The following is a 16,912-nucleotide window of genomic DNA, read 5'->3' on the forward strand; positions in this document are numbered from 1 at the left end:
TCTTTTTCGTGATCTTTTTAGTCACTTTAAATATAAAGCCTCTTTCTACATGTGTAAATTTGGCTATGTATTGCTGGGGCTATAATATGATAGGAGGAAAATATAGCCAAAGTTACATGTTCAAGCGAAATGATCAAGTTACATGTTCAAGCGAAATGATCAAGTTACATTTCGGTAGATGGCCGGGATAATACAAGATGCAATAAAACTGAACTACAGATGATCATGGACAAGTACAAGCACTTTATTCAGATAATATTAGAGTTAAAAAACGTTCAGTTAATTACAAAGAGGATCGTTTCACTAAAATGATGATCCAAGCCTCATCTTAAGGAATTTCACTAGTTCAAAAACCTGTAGCTATCTAGAACCTAAACAATAACAAAAAGGTAAGGGCCAAGTACACATAAACCTTCCTGATCTCCTGCCATATGGTAGATCTTTATGTACTCACTGCGAGAGCAGTGGTGTTGAAGTTTTATAAATGGCCTGGAAATTTGCATCATATTATGTCTAATAGAACATCCAACACAATTATCCATGATAAAAAGACTGACCAGAGGACAGCTGAACTCTCATATGTCTGGAAGATTTATTTCGAGGAAGTTGTATAGTACAAAAGATTCGACATATAGGTGTGAAACCTTCCTGCTCTCCTGCCATATAGTAGTTCAACACCTGGACATTAAAATTGACCGGCTATAGATTTTATCAAGAATAAACATGAAGACAAAAAAAAGTGACGAATTCAAAAATCTGATAATCCTAGTGTAATAAGGAGCATATTATGCTCACATACTGGTGAAAAATAATAATTGGGTGCTGTACGAGGTGCATATCTATGACATCTTTGCAAATGTAAATATTCAAAATTAAATCACGAAAAAGTGAATAATGGTTCGTCAAATTACATTCCAACAGAACATGCAATAATAAGACAATGAAATAGACTACTCACCAGAGCTTTAAGCTACATTGAGTATTGCTGCAGCTACCTAAGAACAGAGACATAATAGACTCGACCTAATTACAAGTCAAAGACTAAATACCAGCTTAACAAGAAGACAGGAAAGTTATTCATATTAGACTTGATCTGGATCTTGATCTTGATGCCCCAACAGGCAACATGTACTCAAAAACTATAAACTTTTTTATCATTGTCTGCTGAAGATGAGTAATTGGTTATATTAAGAAACCATAGATTTGCCAAGGTGCTGATGCAAAATGCAATTGAGTTTATCATTATAAATATTTTGGCAAAACTTTAATAAGAATTATCGAGCTTCTTTCATAAGCACATCTGCACAATACAATAGGAAGGACAGTAGCTGATCCAGTTATCAGTTTGGGTGGGAATTTTAGCATTCCTTAATCCAAGAAAGCTTTATGCAGTAAATATTTTTTGGTGAGAGTACCTATCTTCATTGAAAAAAATGGAAATATAGCCAACCTGATTTCAAACACAAAAACCCTTTGAAAACTGGAACTAATGTTGTTAAAAGTAAAGCATATCCATTAATCAGTATCAAAATAAATGAGTCATTTCTAAAACTGCAGTACTATATTGAACCCACATTCCCCCAGTCCTGCGGTAAAAACACTGATGTTGAACTAAACATTTTCATCCTAAACAGAAAGTCCAGCTGCAACTAATTTGACTTGCATAACACAAGCAGGCCCTCCTGCACCGTTGATAAAAATCACAAAACATCTTGACCCATAAGCTAATTTGTATGTGTCAGTAACATCTTGACTCATAAGCTAATTTGTATGTATCAGTTGTCACAATTACAAGGTGATTTAACAAAGATTTATCATTGAAAGCAATGAACAAGACTAGTCCAAAACTACAAGCACACATGTAAGCTAACATAACAGGTAAACATAAGAGGAAACCTGGATGTAGCCCGGAACACGAAGATAATCGAGAATAATCTGAAAGAGATTTGGGCAAATAGAGAAATTATTAATAAAACAAAAACCATACTGGAAAATTGAAAGTTGTTTCATTGAATTACTATTGAGCATAAACTGCAAGATTGGCAAAATGGAGTAAGGTCAAGAATGACATGATAACTAAGTACACACGCACATATACAACAAGGACTAAACAATGAACCTTGACACTCATAACTAAGTATACACACACGTACAGAACAAAGACTACACAAGTTGATTTAAGTGTAAATCAAAGACTCAAAGGTACTAAACGAACGCAGATTATCCAGGGTGAATCAAAACTGGAAATATTGATCTTGATCTCTATCTTCTCACCTCTCGCTATTGATCTTACTCTTGGCTTTAGGTTGTCTGATCCTGAATGACAAGACATCCATTAAATCTTAAACCTGGAGTTAATTTCACCACTTCAAAATTGTTCCAATTTGAATCAATAATACCTTGACTTTCTACCAATGGTACTTTTAGGAGTACCCTCTTAGTGTTCTTTCCCATTTCGCAGCCTTTTCCGGTCCATTCCACAGAAACCTTCACTGCCTACCTGTTTGATTTCAGAGTAGCACCTCTTCTTGCACTTCAATCTCAATTTCAAATCCTGTTTCTGATCAACATTAATTGAATCCGGGTTTACAACCAAACCAGGTTTATGGGAAACAGAACAAGAATAAGAAGCAATACCTGGAGTTTCAGACACACAGCGTTTGAATTTGATGATGAATCTCAGACTCTTCGGACTCTGCTTTGGCATCCCTCTTGATCCAGACCTCTTCTTCTTTGGAAACCCAAGTGGGAAAGCCGCTTCTGTTTTGTTCTTACTCATCATCAAATCCTTCAAAACCATCTGGGTCAGAATCACCTGTTGCTCTGATGGGTCGCTGGATAGGGCTTTTGCTTCAGAAACCAATTTCATGAAAGACCCACAGAGAAAGGACTCGTTATTCCTCAAATCTTCAAGCCTGATCACCATTTTCGAATGAAACCCTAAATCTCTTGATTGCTCTTCTTTCTCACACAGAATTGGGTTCAAAAATTGAATCTTTAGATAAGATTGCAAGTGGGTATTGGAGAATGAACCGGAATCGCAAGTGGGTATTGGCTAACAATGACAATGGGGATTTTGATTTTGGGATTAGGGATTGCAATTCTGCAGGTAGAAGAAGACCGAATCAAAGTCGTGTAGGAGATTCTGGGTTTCGATTCTTCGTATTTATCCTTTTTCTTTCTTTCAATCACGCGCTAGGTTTTAACGCGCTTACAACGGCTACATTTAAAAACTAATTATAAAAATTCAAAAAAATGAGACTTTTATTTTTAATTTGTTGGCCTTTATTCGAGACACCTGACCTGAAAGATTTGTCAAGGGGAGTCTTTATGATCTTCAACAAGACTCCTATATCATATATGAAGGATGTTGCAAGACGATCATTTGCTAATTAATTAGATAAATCATACAAATCGAAAATAGATATTTAGACAGATATAATATTTGCAAGTGATTTCAAGCTATATGGTTACAGGGTAAATCACTTAAGAGTTCAATCTTTACTTCAATAAGTATCAATACATGCTACTATACAACAATACAATTGGAAGTATGATGTTGAGTAATCCTACAGTACTAACTATAAAATTCAAATTCAAAGAGCATAGTGAGGTGCTATTTGTTTTCGGTAATGAGGTACTATTATAAATTTAAAGAGCGTAGTGAGGCAACATACATATGTCATGCGAACTCATAATAAAGTTAAAGTGTTAATTTCAAAAGAAAGGTCCAATAGGATCATTTGCCTAGATAATGATTTGAAACTGAAAATAAACAAAAGATACAAGATTTAATAGTGTTTTAACTTTGATACCAAACTTAAGAGGTCACTGGTTAAATGTTGGTTTTCCCTCAACTCAACTCAACTCAACTCGATAAGCGTTAGTACAGTGCTGTATGATACAACAAGTCAATAGTCACACTCACACCCCACCAAACGTGCTCTCACTCTACAAAAGGAGTATTTACATGGAAATTGGTCTCTGGTGTTGCAGCCAATGTGTCAAGGCATGCAGCAGCTACACAAGATTTTGTTGAACACTGGAGTCTCAAATATTTGCCAAATAAGGGGCAAGAGTGGCAGTTAAGTGCCAAATCTGCCTATGTATATACTCGCAACGATTTGCATGAAAGTTGAAACAAAAACTATTGCAGTTGATGGCTCACTTAATGAGCTTGAATTATCTACTTCATTAGACATTCATAAAGATTATAACATTCTCACACTCCTTGAATCCAGTTACTACTAGGAGAAAAGCAGACTGGAAGTATCCTTGCCCTCTTTGCCAGAATTGTTGCTCTGAGACGTGAAAGTGCAAGGCTCAGCATCAATAAGCATCTTGACCACCTCTCGCATTGTAGGACGCAGGGATGGAAGCTTGGTAGTACACAGAATGGCTACCTTCAAAACCTTGATCATGTCATCCTGGATATATTCATCTGCCACTTTGTCATCAAGAAGCTTCAGCACTTCTTCACGGTCGTTGAGATTGGCAGAAACCCAGTATACAATATCTTTTCCTTCCCCATAGTCGTCTTCTATTGGTTTTCTACCAGTAACTAGCTCAAGTAGAACGATACCGAAACTATATACATCACATTTTTGAGTGACTTTAGCAGTATATGCCAGCTCTGCCAAGGAAAATAAGCCTAAACATTAAGAATCATTGAAAACATTCAAGTACAAGCTAGAGTACAAGGAGATCTTTATATACATGATCACTTTGTGGAAGAATACACTAGAAAAAAGCAGCCTAGCTCTAAACAGCTATGAGCACAAATTGAAGGCGGCTGACATAATGACCGTCAAAAACCCAATAAGAAGATAAGAAATTGCATGGTTGTCCTACTCCTATTGTTTCTGTCAGTGAACTTTGTTTATTAGCAGTTAATAGTATATAAGCTAAAGTTAATTCAGAACTAATTTAAACCATATGGACCCATTTAATCAACATTTGAACTTTACAGCATAGTACACAAAGTTCATATTACTTGTGATAGAGCTTCACTTGATAAAGGAATTCTTTGATTGTGTGGTCAATGACATTTTAAACCGGCGAAATGGTTCAAGCTCAGTGGTAACAAACCAACTAGTTAGCAGATAGAATGGTATGTCAAAATGATAGTTAGCAGATAAACAATCTAGAGCTGTAAAAGAATGTCAAAATCAACTGCTATGAACATATATGGTTGAGATTTAATATCCGTGTTAACTCATTTTACAAATTTCTGATTATGTTCCTCTAGATAGTTTTAAGCATAAAGTAATAGTGGTTATGATAATGAAATGAATATGCTTTATAGTTTTGAAACTCACCAGGAGCAATATAACCATGTGTCCCAGCAAAGGAGCTGTACTCTGAACCCTTGTGAGTGTTTTGTACAGTTTTTGCAACCCCAAAATCAGCAACTTTTGCCTCGTAGTCGTTATCAAGCAGAATGTTGGTTGATTTAATATCTCTATGAACTATAGGTGGTGAACAATCATGGTGTAGATATGAAATCCCCCTTGCTGCTCCCAAAGCAATCCTATACCTCTGGTACCAATCCAATTCCGGCTGACCACCTTTAAGCTGCCTGTGAAGTGCTTGAAACAAATTTCCATTTTCCATGTACTCGAAAACCAGGAGATTAGATCCTCCCTTCACTAAACAAGCATAAAGCTTCAATACATTTCTATGTCTAATCTTTCCCAAAATATCCATCTCTGCAGTCATAAGCTTCAAGCCACTGCCTTTCCAAAGTTGTTTTACAGCTACCGTACCGCCATTCTTCTTCAGGTCAAGGCGGTAAACTTTCCCAGTACTCCCGCTACCAACTAAATTTTGTTCATCCAAATCACAGATTTCATCTGCATCTATTTCCCGTTGGTGAAAAGAAGCAAGATTCCATTTAGGATCTATTTCCTTCCCCTCTTCCAAATTGTTTTCTTGGTCAACCTCACAACGCTTGAAGTTCTTATAACTAACAAGCACCAATCCAGCTAAAACAACAACCAAGGCAGATGCCATGATAGAGAACAAAACTAATTTATTTTTAAGCACTCGTTTCTGACCTTGCTGTTCAGAACATGTATTCATACCAGAATCTGAATGTGTTTCTGAATATTGGTCGATGCAGAGTTTGTTGTTTCCACGAAAGGCTTCGTCCCCACCGGTGGTAAGAAGATCAGATGGTACTCTCCCAGATAACAGATTTTCAGACAAATCTATGGAACTCAACTTCAATTTCTCTAAATTTTCGGGAACTTCGCCTGAGAGTTTATTCCGAGAGAGATTCAAAGAGTTCAAAGAGCTCATGAGTGAAAGTGTAAGTGGGATACTTCCAGTTAAAGAATTCCAGGCAAGATTCATGTCCCCCAATCTGACTAAGTTTCCCATTTCTGGAGGTATTGAGCCTGACAAAGAATTTTCTTCAACATGCAGAGATGATAACTGCTTCAGGGCGCCAATTTCAGAAGGTATTTCACCTGAGAAGTTATTATGATTCAAATAGAGCCTGTCCAACTTTGTCAGCTTCCCAATTTCCGGTGGAAGATAACCTGAGAAATTGTTGTTCTGCAACATCAACTGATTCAAGCTAGCAGAAAACCCAATACTGGGAGATATCGCTCCATGAAAGTCATTATCACTGAAGTCAATGATTGTTGCTTTAGGAAGCGACCATAACTCAGTTGGAATCTCTCCATGCAAACGATTTATATTTACTCTAAACCGCTCTAGAGTTTTACAGTCTGCATAAGAAGGTGGAAACTCCCCATCAAAATTGTTATCCAAAGCAAGCAAGAATTGCAGCTTCCTAGCTTGACAAAGAAACCTCGGGAAACCACCAGAAAAATTATTCTCGGATATGTCAATGCTCTGCAGAAGTGAGAATTTGCCGAGATTTGCAGGAAACTCTCCAGAAAATTTATTTTGATATATTGACAGAGCAGTAAGATGCTGCATATCTCCAAACCCAGCAGGGAATACCCCAGAAAAGTTGTTGTTATACAACTGAAAAACCACTAAATTCTTGAGGTTTCCAAACTCAGAAGGCAACTCCCCATATAATTGGTTTGCTGAAATATCAAATTCTCTCAGAAGGGTGAGACTAGCAACCTCAGGTGGGATTTCTCCATGCAAACCATTTGCAAACAGCTCAATCTTAAATAAGTTTTGTAGCTTGGAAATTGACTTAGAGAGTTTCCCAGAAAGCTTGTTTCTCGAAATATCCAATGTTCCCAATGCCTTCATATCGAAAATAGATTCCGGAATCTCTCCCATCAAGCTGCAATTTGTCAGAAACAGCCATGTCAAGTTCTTCAAGTTTCCTAGACTCCCAGGAACTTCACTTTCATCGAACAGATTTTGCCCAAGGCCCAGATATTGTAAACCTGTGAGATTTCCCACCCAAGCAGGGAACTCGGAAGATAAGCTGTTTGCAGACAGATCAAGACTCTCCAAGTTTCTAAGGGTGGAAAGATCCGGGATTTTTCCAACCAAATGATTCTGTGACAGATTCAATGATTTAAGATTGGCACAACGAGTCAATAGGGCAGGAATCTCTCCTGTAAGGTGGTTAAAAGTCATTGAAAGTGTGGTGAGGCTCTCAAGGACACCGATGGAGGCTGAAATCTCACCTGAGAGTGACTTGTTGTCAAGAGATATTTCAGTAACCTTCCCTGAATCACAAGTAATCCCGGAGAACTCACATGGGGAAGACGACTCCGTCTCTTTCCACGATTCAAGAAAATTCAAAGGGTCCGTGAGCTGCCTTTTGAACTCAAGGAGGGCTTCAGTTTCAATTGTTAAAGGCATACATGGCGGGAGAAGCAAAGTAGTGAACAATGTGGCAAAGAGCGGCAGCAAGTGCAAGGAGGGAACTGGTATTTTGGCCATGGTCGAAAAGTGCAGGGCAAAAGGGTCAATGGAAGGGACTAAGAATCTTTAAGAATATCTAGCTCCGCTGATCAATAACAGCCACTCCATTATTGCTCGTTTGGACTTGGTGACCATTCCATCCTGGAAACAGCTGAGAAGAAAATGCCCATAAATCATTGTCCCAGACTCTATCTTTATATTAATACTATATACAATATGATATAGTAATAATGACATGAGAAAACTACTATAAGCTTTTCAGTTGGAATAATTGATATTAATAATTAATATGGGTGAGAGACTGAGAGAGATGGAAACAAAGAGAAGAAGCAATATTAAGATGATGTTAAACCGTCCATTTTGTCTGTAGCTGTGGCTTATTATCAATTGTAATCCCTGTTAATTTTTTATTAAGGTTGATGTGTATGTAAGAGCAAGACAATTATACTTTGAAGTCACTCATTGAGTCATTCTGATATTCTGCATTTGGGGTTTATAGTTTATATTGCAATCTAAGCGAAGCAAATCTCTAGCAGCTCAACTAAACAATGACACATGACCAAAACTAAAAACTAAATTTAAAGTTCATGATACTTATCCGGGGGAATTAGCAAAAAAGGCAACAACTTTAGCACCAAATCATCATAAAAAGAAAATCCATACATATCTCACTAGCAAAACAGAAATTAAACAGAAAAAGAAACAGGGGAACTTAATCATGTTTATGTTCATTCAAACTGTTATATTATTAAGCTTAAAGCAAGTGAAGAAGTCAAGAATAGAACTGGGAAAGAAACTCAATAGAAATAACAGAGCTTGATCAGTGATAGAGTACCTGAGAACAGAGAGATGTTGCACCAAACTCTTGAAGAGCCCAAAATCAACCCACTTTCAAATAGAGCAGAAGTGAACTGAAATCTGAAGAAAAAGAAGAAGAAGAAGAGCTTCGAACTGGGCTGACTTGTGTGAGGAACAATTAAAGAAATAAGCTTTGGGGACTGAAGAGTGAAGATTTCTGGGAAGAAGAAATGGGGAATGTCAGAGTGTAAATAAAAGACTTCCCCTTGGAGAACTCATTAGTGAGTTTCCCAAAACCAACTTTACTTGTGTGCTTAGGCTATGGTTCAACTTCCTCTTCATTCGAAAAAGATGGTTCAACTTCCTCTCCCCAAAGGCACATGTTTTCTGAGATGCCCAGCTCAAACAGCAATGAGTTTTTTCAAACCAACCAAACAAAGAAAGGAAACCCAAAAATGTGAAATAAGAAGGGAAGAGAAGGAAGAGATTCTTAATTGCTGTGTTTGTGTGTAGAAGCAGGGAGGCAGAGACAAAAATGCTTATGAGGAAGGTCTTGGAGTATAGTGGGGGCACCTCGAAAACTGAGAGTGTGAAGAAATTAGGAAGAAATTATTGTTATATGATGCTTGATGGGGTGGCTGATGAAACGTGATGTGCTGGAGCATAGCAGTCAAGACTCAAGACAAGAAATGGAAGAGAACATTAGTGGAAAGTAGGATTCTTCACTCTTCGGTGCTAATTGAATTCTTTCGTTGATTTTACTTTTGATTTCTTTTTCTGGTTTTTGAAGTCGAGACAAAGGTTTTAGTGGAAGAAACAAAAGGCAGTAAGGTTGTTTAGACTTTAGAGGATGATGTTGCTTTCATAGTCTCCCCTTGCTCGGGAAAAAACCAAAGCTGTCAATTGAACGGACGCAATGGTGAACATAGGGAAACCACTATCAGCACCAAAGACCAAGACTCACTTGAAGAGAGTTCATCAAATTTATACGACTGTCCCAAACTCCCAATGATAATGAAAAATTCCTTTAAATTCAGTAATACCGACCATCATGATCTCTAAAACGAAACTGCTTAATTTGTTAGCTGGGTTCGTTAAACGGTTAAACCTTATCAACTAGAAAGTTGAATTTACATATATATCTTTTTTTTTATTTTTTCTAAAGGCGGAATGGGTCTCACGCTAGGCAGTGCCTAAAAAGCTGCGAGTACACTGAGGGGGGATATAGAGCCTTAACCTAAAAAATAAATATACACATCCTCAAATGGGAGTGTGGTGGCTAAGATCTATAGCAGTTTTGTGTATTGGTCTCTCGGGTTCGCACTTTGAAGTTTTGTGCTCGTTCGACAACGCATCCGATGATACCGCAGTTAGATGGGAATTTAGAGGGTGGTCATTCAGTAGTCGTGCCTTAATGGATTGTGGTGGTGGACTGCATGAGGGTGACATTTACATTTGACGTGTGGAGAAGTTCTAAGCCTGGGACTTTAGACTCGGGAACCGTTCAGAACCGTTAGAACTACACTGAAATAGTCGATTCGATTTGATTCCAAAAAAAGAAATTATTAATCCTAAAGGAACTCCACCGAAACAACCGATTCGATTCGATTCCGGTTCCTATTTTTGAAAATGATTTTGAAACCGTTAGAACCGAATATTCTCAATTATATAAAAAACCCTAAAAAAGAAACATATTTCATCATCGCATTGCTCATCACTTTCTTTTCTTACTTCTTAGACTTCTACTAATCACTATATAAACTAAAAAAACCATATTCGTTTTTTTTACACCTTGATTTCCTCTATTATTTTGTTACTCTCTATAATCCAAATTATCCTAGGTTTGCAGTCTCTCTCTCTCTCTCTCAATTCTTTTTGAAATAATTGAGTATGTTAATTGTCTCTCTCTCTCAATTCCTTTTGAAATAATTGAGTATGTTAATTGTTGATCATTGGATAATTGTACTAAAGAGGTTGTTGATGTTATGTATTTGCATTTTGAAGTTGGTATTTTATATGGTTATTGTTTAAGCCTTAGAGATAAATATATATTACTCTATACTTTTGGAACTGTAAAAATCCGAAAACCGACCCGATATTTGCGATTCGATTCGATTCCGGTTCCGTAAGAAAATGGTGTTGAATCTTGACCGTTTTTTCTTTTTGATTCTGGTTCCAGGAAAAAATTAGTATTTTGAAACCGGTTCCAGGCCTAAGAATCTCTTGTGGTTTTTGTGGTCGCAGTCATGTTGCTCTGTCCATGGTTGGTTGGTTGACATGTGTAATTGCTCTATCTTTTGTCAATGGCAGGAGGTTTTATTTGGATCAGCGGTGAAAGGTAAAGGGAAAAGTGTGGTGGCTTTGGGCTATCTAGATCATTTTTCCGATCTAGGATCATTTCCCGTTCATGCACCTAGAGCAGACCAAGGGTGGTGGCGCTTCTGACCGGGACTGGGCTACGCCTTGGACAACCGATTGCTTGTGGTGGGGCTGCATGTCGATGCTTGGATTCACTAGGGTTTTTTTTGGTCAGATTTGTGGGTGGCCTCTTCTAGGGTCCTTGGGTTGGAGTTGGACTAGGGCTCGATGTTTGGGCCTTGGTTTGAGTATTTTATTTTATTGTCTTATTTTAATTTTTTACTGAGTATGTCGGGTTTGTCTTGATTGCATATCAGGCATGTCCTAACCTTATATGTTAGTTTTTTTTATCTCTTGTATTTCCTGTAATAGAGATTTAGCATCTAGATGGTGCTTTTTGTCTTGTTTGTTAATGGGAAAAGTTTTGAATAAGTGATTTATCTTATGTACCACGGCTTCTTCTATAGGAATATTCGGAATGCCTTGTCTATCCTGAAATAGATGATAGTAGATGTACATGCATGTAATGAGCATCTTGGGATTTTATTAATGAACACCTTTCAAAAACAAATACACACATCCTTAATAAGCATATCATATATAATTGCAAGCGTGTCATCGAGCCAATACTCATTCAAAAAGGATACCCTAGCAAGGTGCGCCAATCTATAAACAACACCATTTGCTTTTGGTAAACATGTGTAACAAAAACAAAATTGAAAATTGGAGATAAGATTTGCAAACATTCACCACTTCTCCTACCTCAGACAAATCTTCCCCCTCTCTTGCCAAGGCTTGGACTACCATTGTGCTCTCACTTTCCAACTCAACATCACGCCATAGCAACAAGGATTCCCTAAACAAATATGAAGCTTCTTAATTTGTCTATGTTTTTTTTATGATATTTTAGATATGTTTACATGATATTTCAGATAAGCTACTAAAATTAGGACCTGCAAATGATAACTAATTGTGATGGTTTCTCATCACACAAATAATTGCAAGTACGTTTTGTTTGTCTTCTTCAAATTTGAGTTTTAGTATGGATATTTCTTTTTGTGGTTAGTAAGGATTCCACACGCAAAAATAATTGATCATTTCGGACTAGTGTTCACGTTCAAGACTAGAATCAGTATAACGACTGATTTAAACGTACAACAAAGGTTGCTTGACACACACTTACTGGTACAATCAAGGAATAAAATATACATCGGGGAATGTCCCTTTTATATAGTGACTGATATGTTTAAGGAGTAGATATCTTCCCTGTTATCCCTCACTCAACCCGAACCCAGACTACATCTTTTACCCACGGACACATGGTGGCATGGTCCAAGATATTGCCCGTCCAACGACGACGCTGTAAAGGTGCGCCGCTGGACAAGGTTGAGGCCCTAGTCTTTGCGGCTGCTTAGGAAAGAGGGTCGGTTAGGTTTTTTATGAGAGTACTTCGTACAACATCTTTGATATTTATTATCTTAATATATAATATGTATATATACATCCAATATTTAAAGAAATATTACAAATATTTTTTTTAGTAGAATAAAAAATAGAACTCCTTTGAGGGGATTTGGCTAGGAATCAAGGAGATGAGCGAGTAATAATCTAGGATTATTGAAAAAGAGAAGTAAGTACTCAAGTGGATAATCCCTCAAAAGAGATACCGTGTAGGAACGAGGAGTGAGGGTTTTGAGCAATATCGTAGCGAGAAGTTTTATTCTCGAGGAATATTAGATAGAGTACGTTTCTTTTGCCCATGAATAAGAATGCGTTTCCGTTGAAGAAAGAAAAATAATTACATTTGTCTCTATTTCTCTGTTCTTGTCAAAATTAGTCACATAATGGAAATTACATATGCAAGAATCAGGTCCCATAAATGTTTATGTTGACAAGCACCAACAATGATGTGATATCTTGCTAGATACATGTACGCATTTCCCTTCCAGTTTTAGATCTTAAGTTGATTCACTGAAGGCAACTTTTTGTACAGAGGACAGTGCCGACACATGTTAGGAAAATCAGTGACATTGTGAGTTGATTAATACAACTAAAACCATATATGAACAATGATCATATCCCTAAACATTTATACTAAATCTCGTGATCAAATTTGTATCCCCAGTCTATTATATGATGGGTATTAACATTGCAAGCGTGGGGGGATAATGAAAGATGGCCTGATGTAATTTAGGGTCAGACCAGTGGGTAAATCAGTTATACGATCCGCCCGTAATTAGTCAAGTTAATAAAGTTAGTTTCCAATTCAACTTCAACGTCTTAGATGATAAGCAGTTTATAGCGATATGAATTCAATAAGCGATGAGAATAACATATGTGATCAAATTAGCATTTGCTGAAGAAGATTTAGTATCAGCCGTCGACAAAAAATTGCTCACAAAACGTCAACCTCCAAGATGAAATTAAGCCGTTGATGATCATAACCGAAGCCAGTTAAGATGGGGAGTCAAGTGCGAGATGAAAGAAAATAGACATAGAAAAGTGTCTAGAATACACAAAACACTGTATCTCATTTCAAATTTCTCTCTCTCTCTCTCTCTCTCTCTCTCCCCCGGCGACGCGGCTTCACCGAAGCACCGTAGATTCTCTCATTTCAAAAAAGAATGCATAAGTGTCTAATCTCTCTCTCTCTAATTTAGACTTAAGTGATTGAAGATAGAGACACTAAGCTAAAGAAAGCTGAAATCTACTTATGCTCTGAAAGAGACCAAAAGGAAGTTATTCGTTCTACTCAAACTCTGAAATCTACTCAATATTAGACGTCATACCTTATACGGGCCGGGGAGGTGCTCACTGAGGCCATTCGTATTATTAATGATGTCATGGATTATGTATGTTGTTAAAATTCAAGATACTTTCAGAGAAACAAATGGTACGGTGCGGAGGATAGAATATTGCCCATTTTGCTAGTTTAGCTGTTTAGGTCATATTATGGATCTCACATTGGATGAGCCTCCAGATTTCAGATGTACGTGTTTTACAAGAAAAAAAAAGGATTCTTATAATCTATCTAACACACCGGGTATAGGTTATATGTCCACCTCTAATCAAAGAATAGGGATGAGCCTCCCGGCTTGGCCATTCCAAACCTCTATTTTTCTTTTAAAGAAAAATTAATGCATTTTAATACATTGTTCCGGGAGAATTATTATTTTATCATTATGTGTGTCTTCGGAATATTCCGTATGTAATGTCTTTATATAGACCTCATTATCAATCAATAAAGGGTTACGTTATGTTCTATTACGTTGTTATTATTTTGGTTTCTATCATACTCGATCAGGTTATCATGCACTTTGTTCTAAAGTGTCTGAGCTACTGTCTAGCCTTGCGCACCGCCGTAGCGTGCTCAAGATCTCTAGTGTTGCGCGTCTGCAGCTCCGACCCAGCCCTGACTCCATCTCAGCCTTCCGCTCGGCCTCCCCGATGTCGGAGGCCCCTGCTTGACGAGCCTTGCTCGACCTCCATGCCGCCGCAGCATTGCACCACCTCTCTTTCCAAGCCGTCAAACCCGATGTCGTCCCCGACTCGGTTTTCTACCGTCGAAGTCGACCTAGTTCTGCAGATCCAAAGCTCAACCCAGATTCTTAGGATCCGACCCACGTGACCCAGTTTCAACATCAATCCGACATGCCTTGGTTTTGGGCCTATGGCCTGCCAAGCCCAATAGCCCCTTGGGTTTAAACTCTTTTTCTTCTTCTTTTCTTTTTTCTATTCCATTATTTAATCGCTCATTTTCACGTTTAGTTTATAACTACATTTCACATGCTCATATAGGAAAATAGTCACTTCACGTACTATGGTGATAACATATACGACATAGATGGACGTTAATTTTGCAATTTGCACACGATTTCGAGCGTATTCTCAAGAGATTTTTATGTCATGTACGAAGATTGAAAATGAATTCATCAAGTAGCTTTCCTGCATAACGATAATTTGAAATCTATCTCAAATTAATGCGATTTATTTGGCAGATCAACAAGTAAGTTATTCATAAAGTTGCTGCTTTTGAACACACACACACACACACACACACACACACACACATATATATATATAAGTCATCGAGCGTTATTAACCTTCTTCATATTTTTTTTCCGGCCCTTCTTATAGCATCGATGAGACCAAAGATGGATATGATTCGACATTTTTCGTGTGATGGTCATGAGGGAGTCACGTTAATATTTAAAGAGAAGAAATCGATTTCATGTGGTCGCCTGAGTACACCACTGTTTTGGGTGCGATCATGAGAATCGCCGTTATGCATCAATTATTTTGTGACCATATACATCACAACCCTTCTAATTCCGGTTTCATACTTGAATAGTTTCGTTCATTCGAAACCAATACAATCCTCGTCTCTTATGAAAGCGTTGTCATCGCAACTGTTACTTGAAATTTTGAGTTTTTTTAACTCATGTTTACGAACGATAATCCCAAGATCTTCGTACTCATTTATTTTAGTTGAATTTACTATTCTGAAGCAGCACTATTTGCTGACAAAAGATCCCAAAATACAAAATTTTATGAGACACACTTAACAAGTGATTCAATTTACGTCTATGCCGTCATCTTACCAGAGTCGACCTTTGTGCATGCTCCACATCCAAGAAACACAAGCCATATTTGGCCCTTGTATCTATTTATATTGAGGGAACTTTGGAGATGAAAATGTAACATTCTTCCATTCTCAAGTAAGAAAATCATTTTGAGTCTCAGGCTAAGGCTTCGTCTGATCCGATATGCAAGATTTTGTTACTACGGACTTTTGATTAGTCAATTTTTTTGACTATGTTTTCTACTTAATTTCAAGTATGATGTTAGCATTTCCATGTTCACAATCAACTTTGGTTATAGTTGTTTCTTGGAATTGGAAGTTTGTTTGTGACATATTAATCATTGGCATATTTAATAAAAAAATTCGTATTCCTTGTTTACAAGTTGATTTAGTGAGAATTTTATTTGTCTTAAACCTAACATGAATGGTCAACGTATGCAACTATATGTGGTTCTTAAATTGGCCGCTTTTTAGTTACATGAGACTCTAATAGTACTACATTGTGAATTTGACACTTAACATTTGGAAAACGAACCTGAGAATGTCACAATTTGACATCATTATGAACTCCGGCATTTCCGGCACAATATTGTCATTACAAATCAAACTTAAAAGCTTAAATAAAATAAGCGATATGACGACAATCAATCGACATGGATCTTATTCAAAATCTGGAGTGGATTAAGTCTCAGGACCGGCTTTCTCTTTCTCCTTTGTCTCAAAGTCCTCAACTTTGAGCTTGACGGTAGCATTAGAATTAGGAATCTCCACATCTTCAACATAGTTGCTTTCTTTAGACAATTATTGCTTGCACTTCTTTTGAGCCCGAACAATCTTCTTAGGAGCACGACATTGCTTATGAAAGTGTTTATTTGAACTACACTTGTAGCATGGAAGATTCGGATTCAGAGTTGCTGAGTTGTCAGATTTGGAGGGTCGGGAGGCACCACAGCCTCGAGGGTTAGAGGAGCCGGTTGCGGCGCCATCCCTAGTCCAAGTCATGTTTCGACAAGGCCCTCTATTTCCTCCATTTTGGCACGGTGCAGATTGATCCCTTGATTTCTCTTTTCGACTTTTTCCCTTACTTGCCTAATTAGCTTATGAAACTCATTTCGTCCCTGCAAGTCATATATTGTTATTGTTGAGAAGGATCTCATAATAACGTTCATTCTTCTTGGGAAGGTTCATTAAATCTGCAAAACTCTTGATTCTTTTGGCCTCATAATCAAGGCGATACTGGTGAGCTATTTCACTCGCAGATTCTGGGAAATTCTCTAGGGTGTTCTTGATCATGTTATCGTATGTTTTAAG

At 37.5% G+C, this 16,912-nt stretch overlaps 1 protein-coding gene and 1 long non-coding RNA gene across 3 annotated transcripts; both read right to left on the minus strand.

Annotated features, from left to right (window-relative positions):
• Positions 1 to 223: 223 nt before the first annotated feature.
• Positions 224 to 3,118, minus strand: LOC126793334 (uncharacterized). 2 transcript variants are annotated; one of them, XR_007672049.1, is made up of 4 exons: positions 2,638 to 3,118; positions 2,400 to 2,554; positions 558 to 2,316; positions 224 to 489 (listed from the first exon to the last, which is right to left on the minus strand). It is a non-coding gene; the product is annotated as an uncharacterized LOC126793334 (long non-coding RNA). The 2 variants fall into 2 exon arrangements; XR_007672050.1 differs by having other exon boundaries at positions 224 to 2,316.
• A 745-nt stretch (positions 3,119 to 3,863) lies between these two features.
• LOC126793314 (receptor protein-tyrosine kinase CEPR2) lies at positions 3,864 to 9,407 on the minus strand. The gene is made up of 3 exons (XM_050519788.1): positions 8,699 to 9,407; positions 5,319 to 8,014; positions 3,864 to 4,633 (listed from the first exon to the last, which is right to left on the minus strand). The coding sequence occupies exons 2-3, from the start codon at positions 7,879 to 7,881 to the stop codon at positions 4,248 to 4,250; spliced, it is 2,949 nt and encodes a 982-aa protein (XP_050375745.1). The 5' UTR covers positions 7,882 to 8,014; positions 8,699 to 9,407; the 3' UTR covers positions 3,864 to 4,247.
• Positions 9,408 to 16,912: the final 7,505 nt, after the last annotated feature.

This window comes from Argentina anserina, chromosome 5 (genome assembly GCF_933775445.1).
Source record: "Argentina anserina chromosome 5, drPotAnse1.1, whole genome shotgun sequence".
Taxonomy (NCBI): domain Eukaryota; kingdom Viridiplantae; phylum Streptophyta; class Magnoliopsida; order Rosales; family Rosaceae; genus Argentina; species Argentina anserina.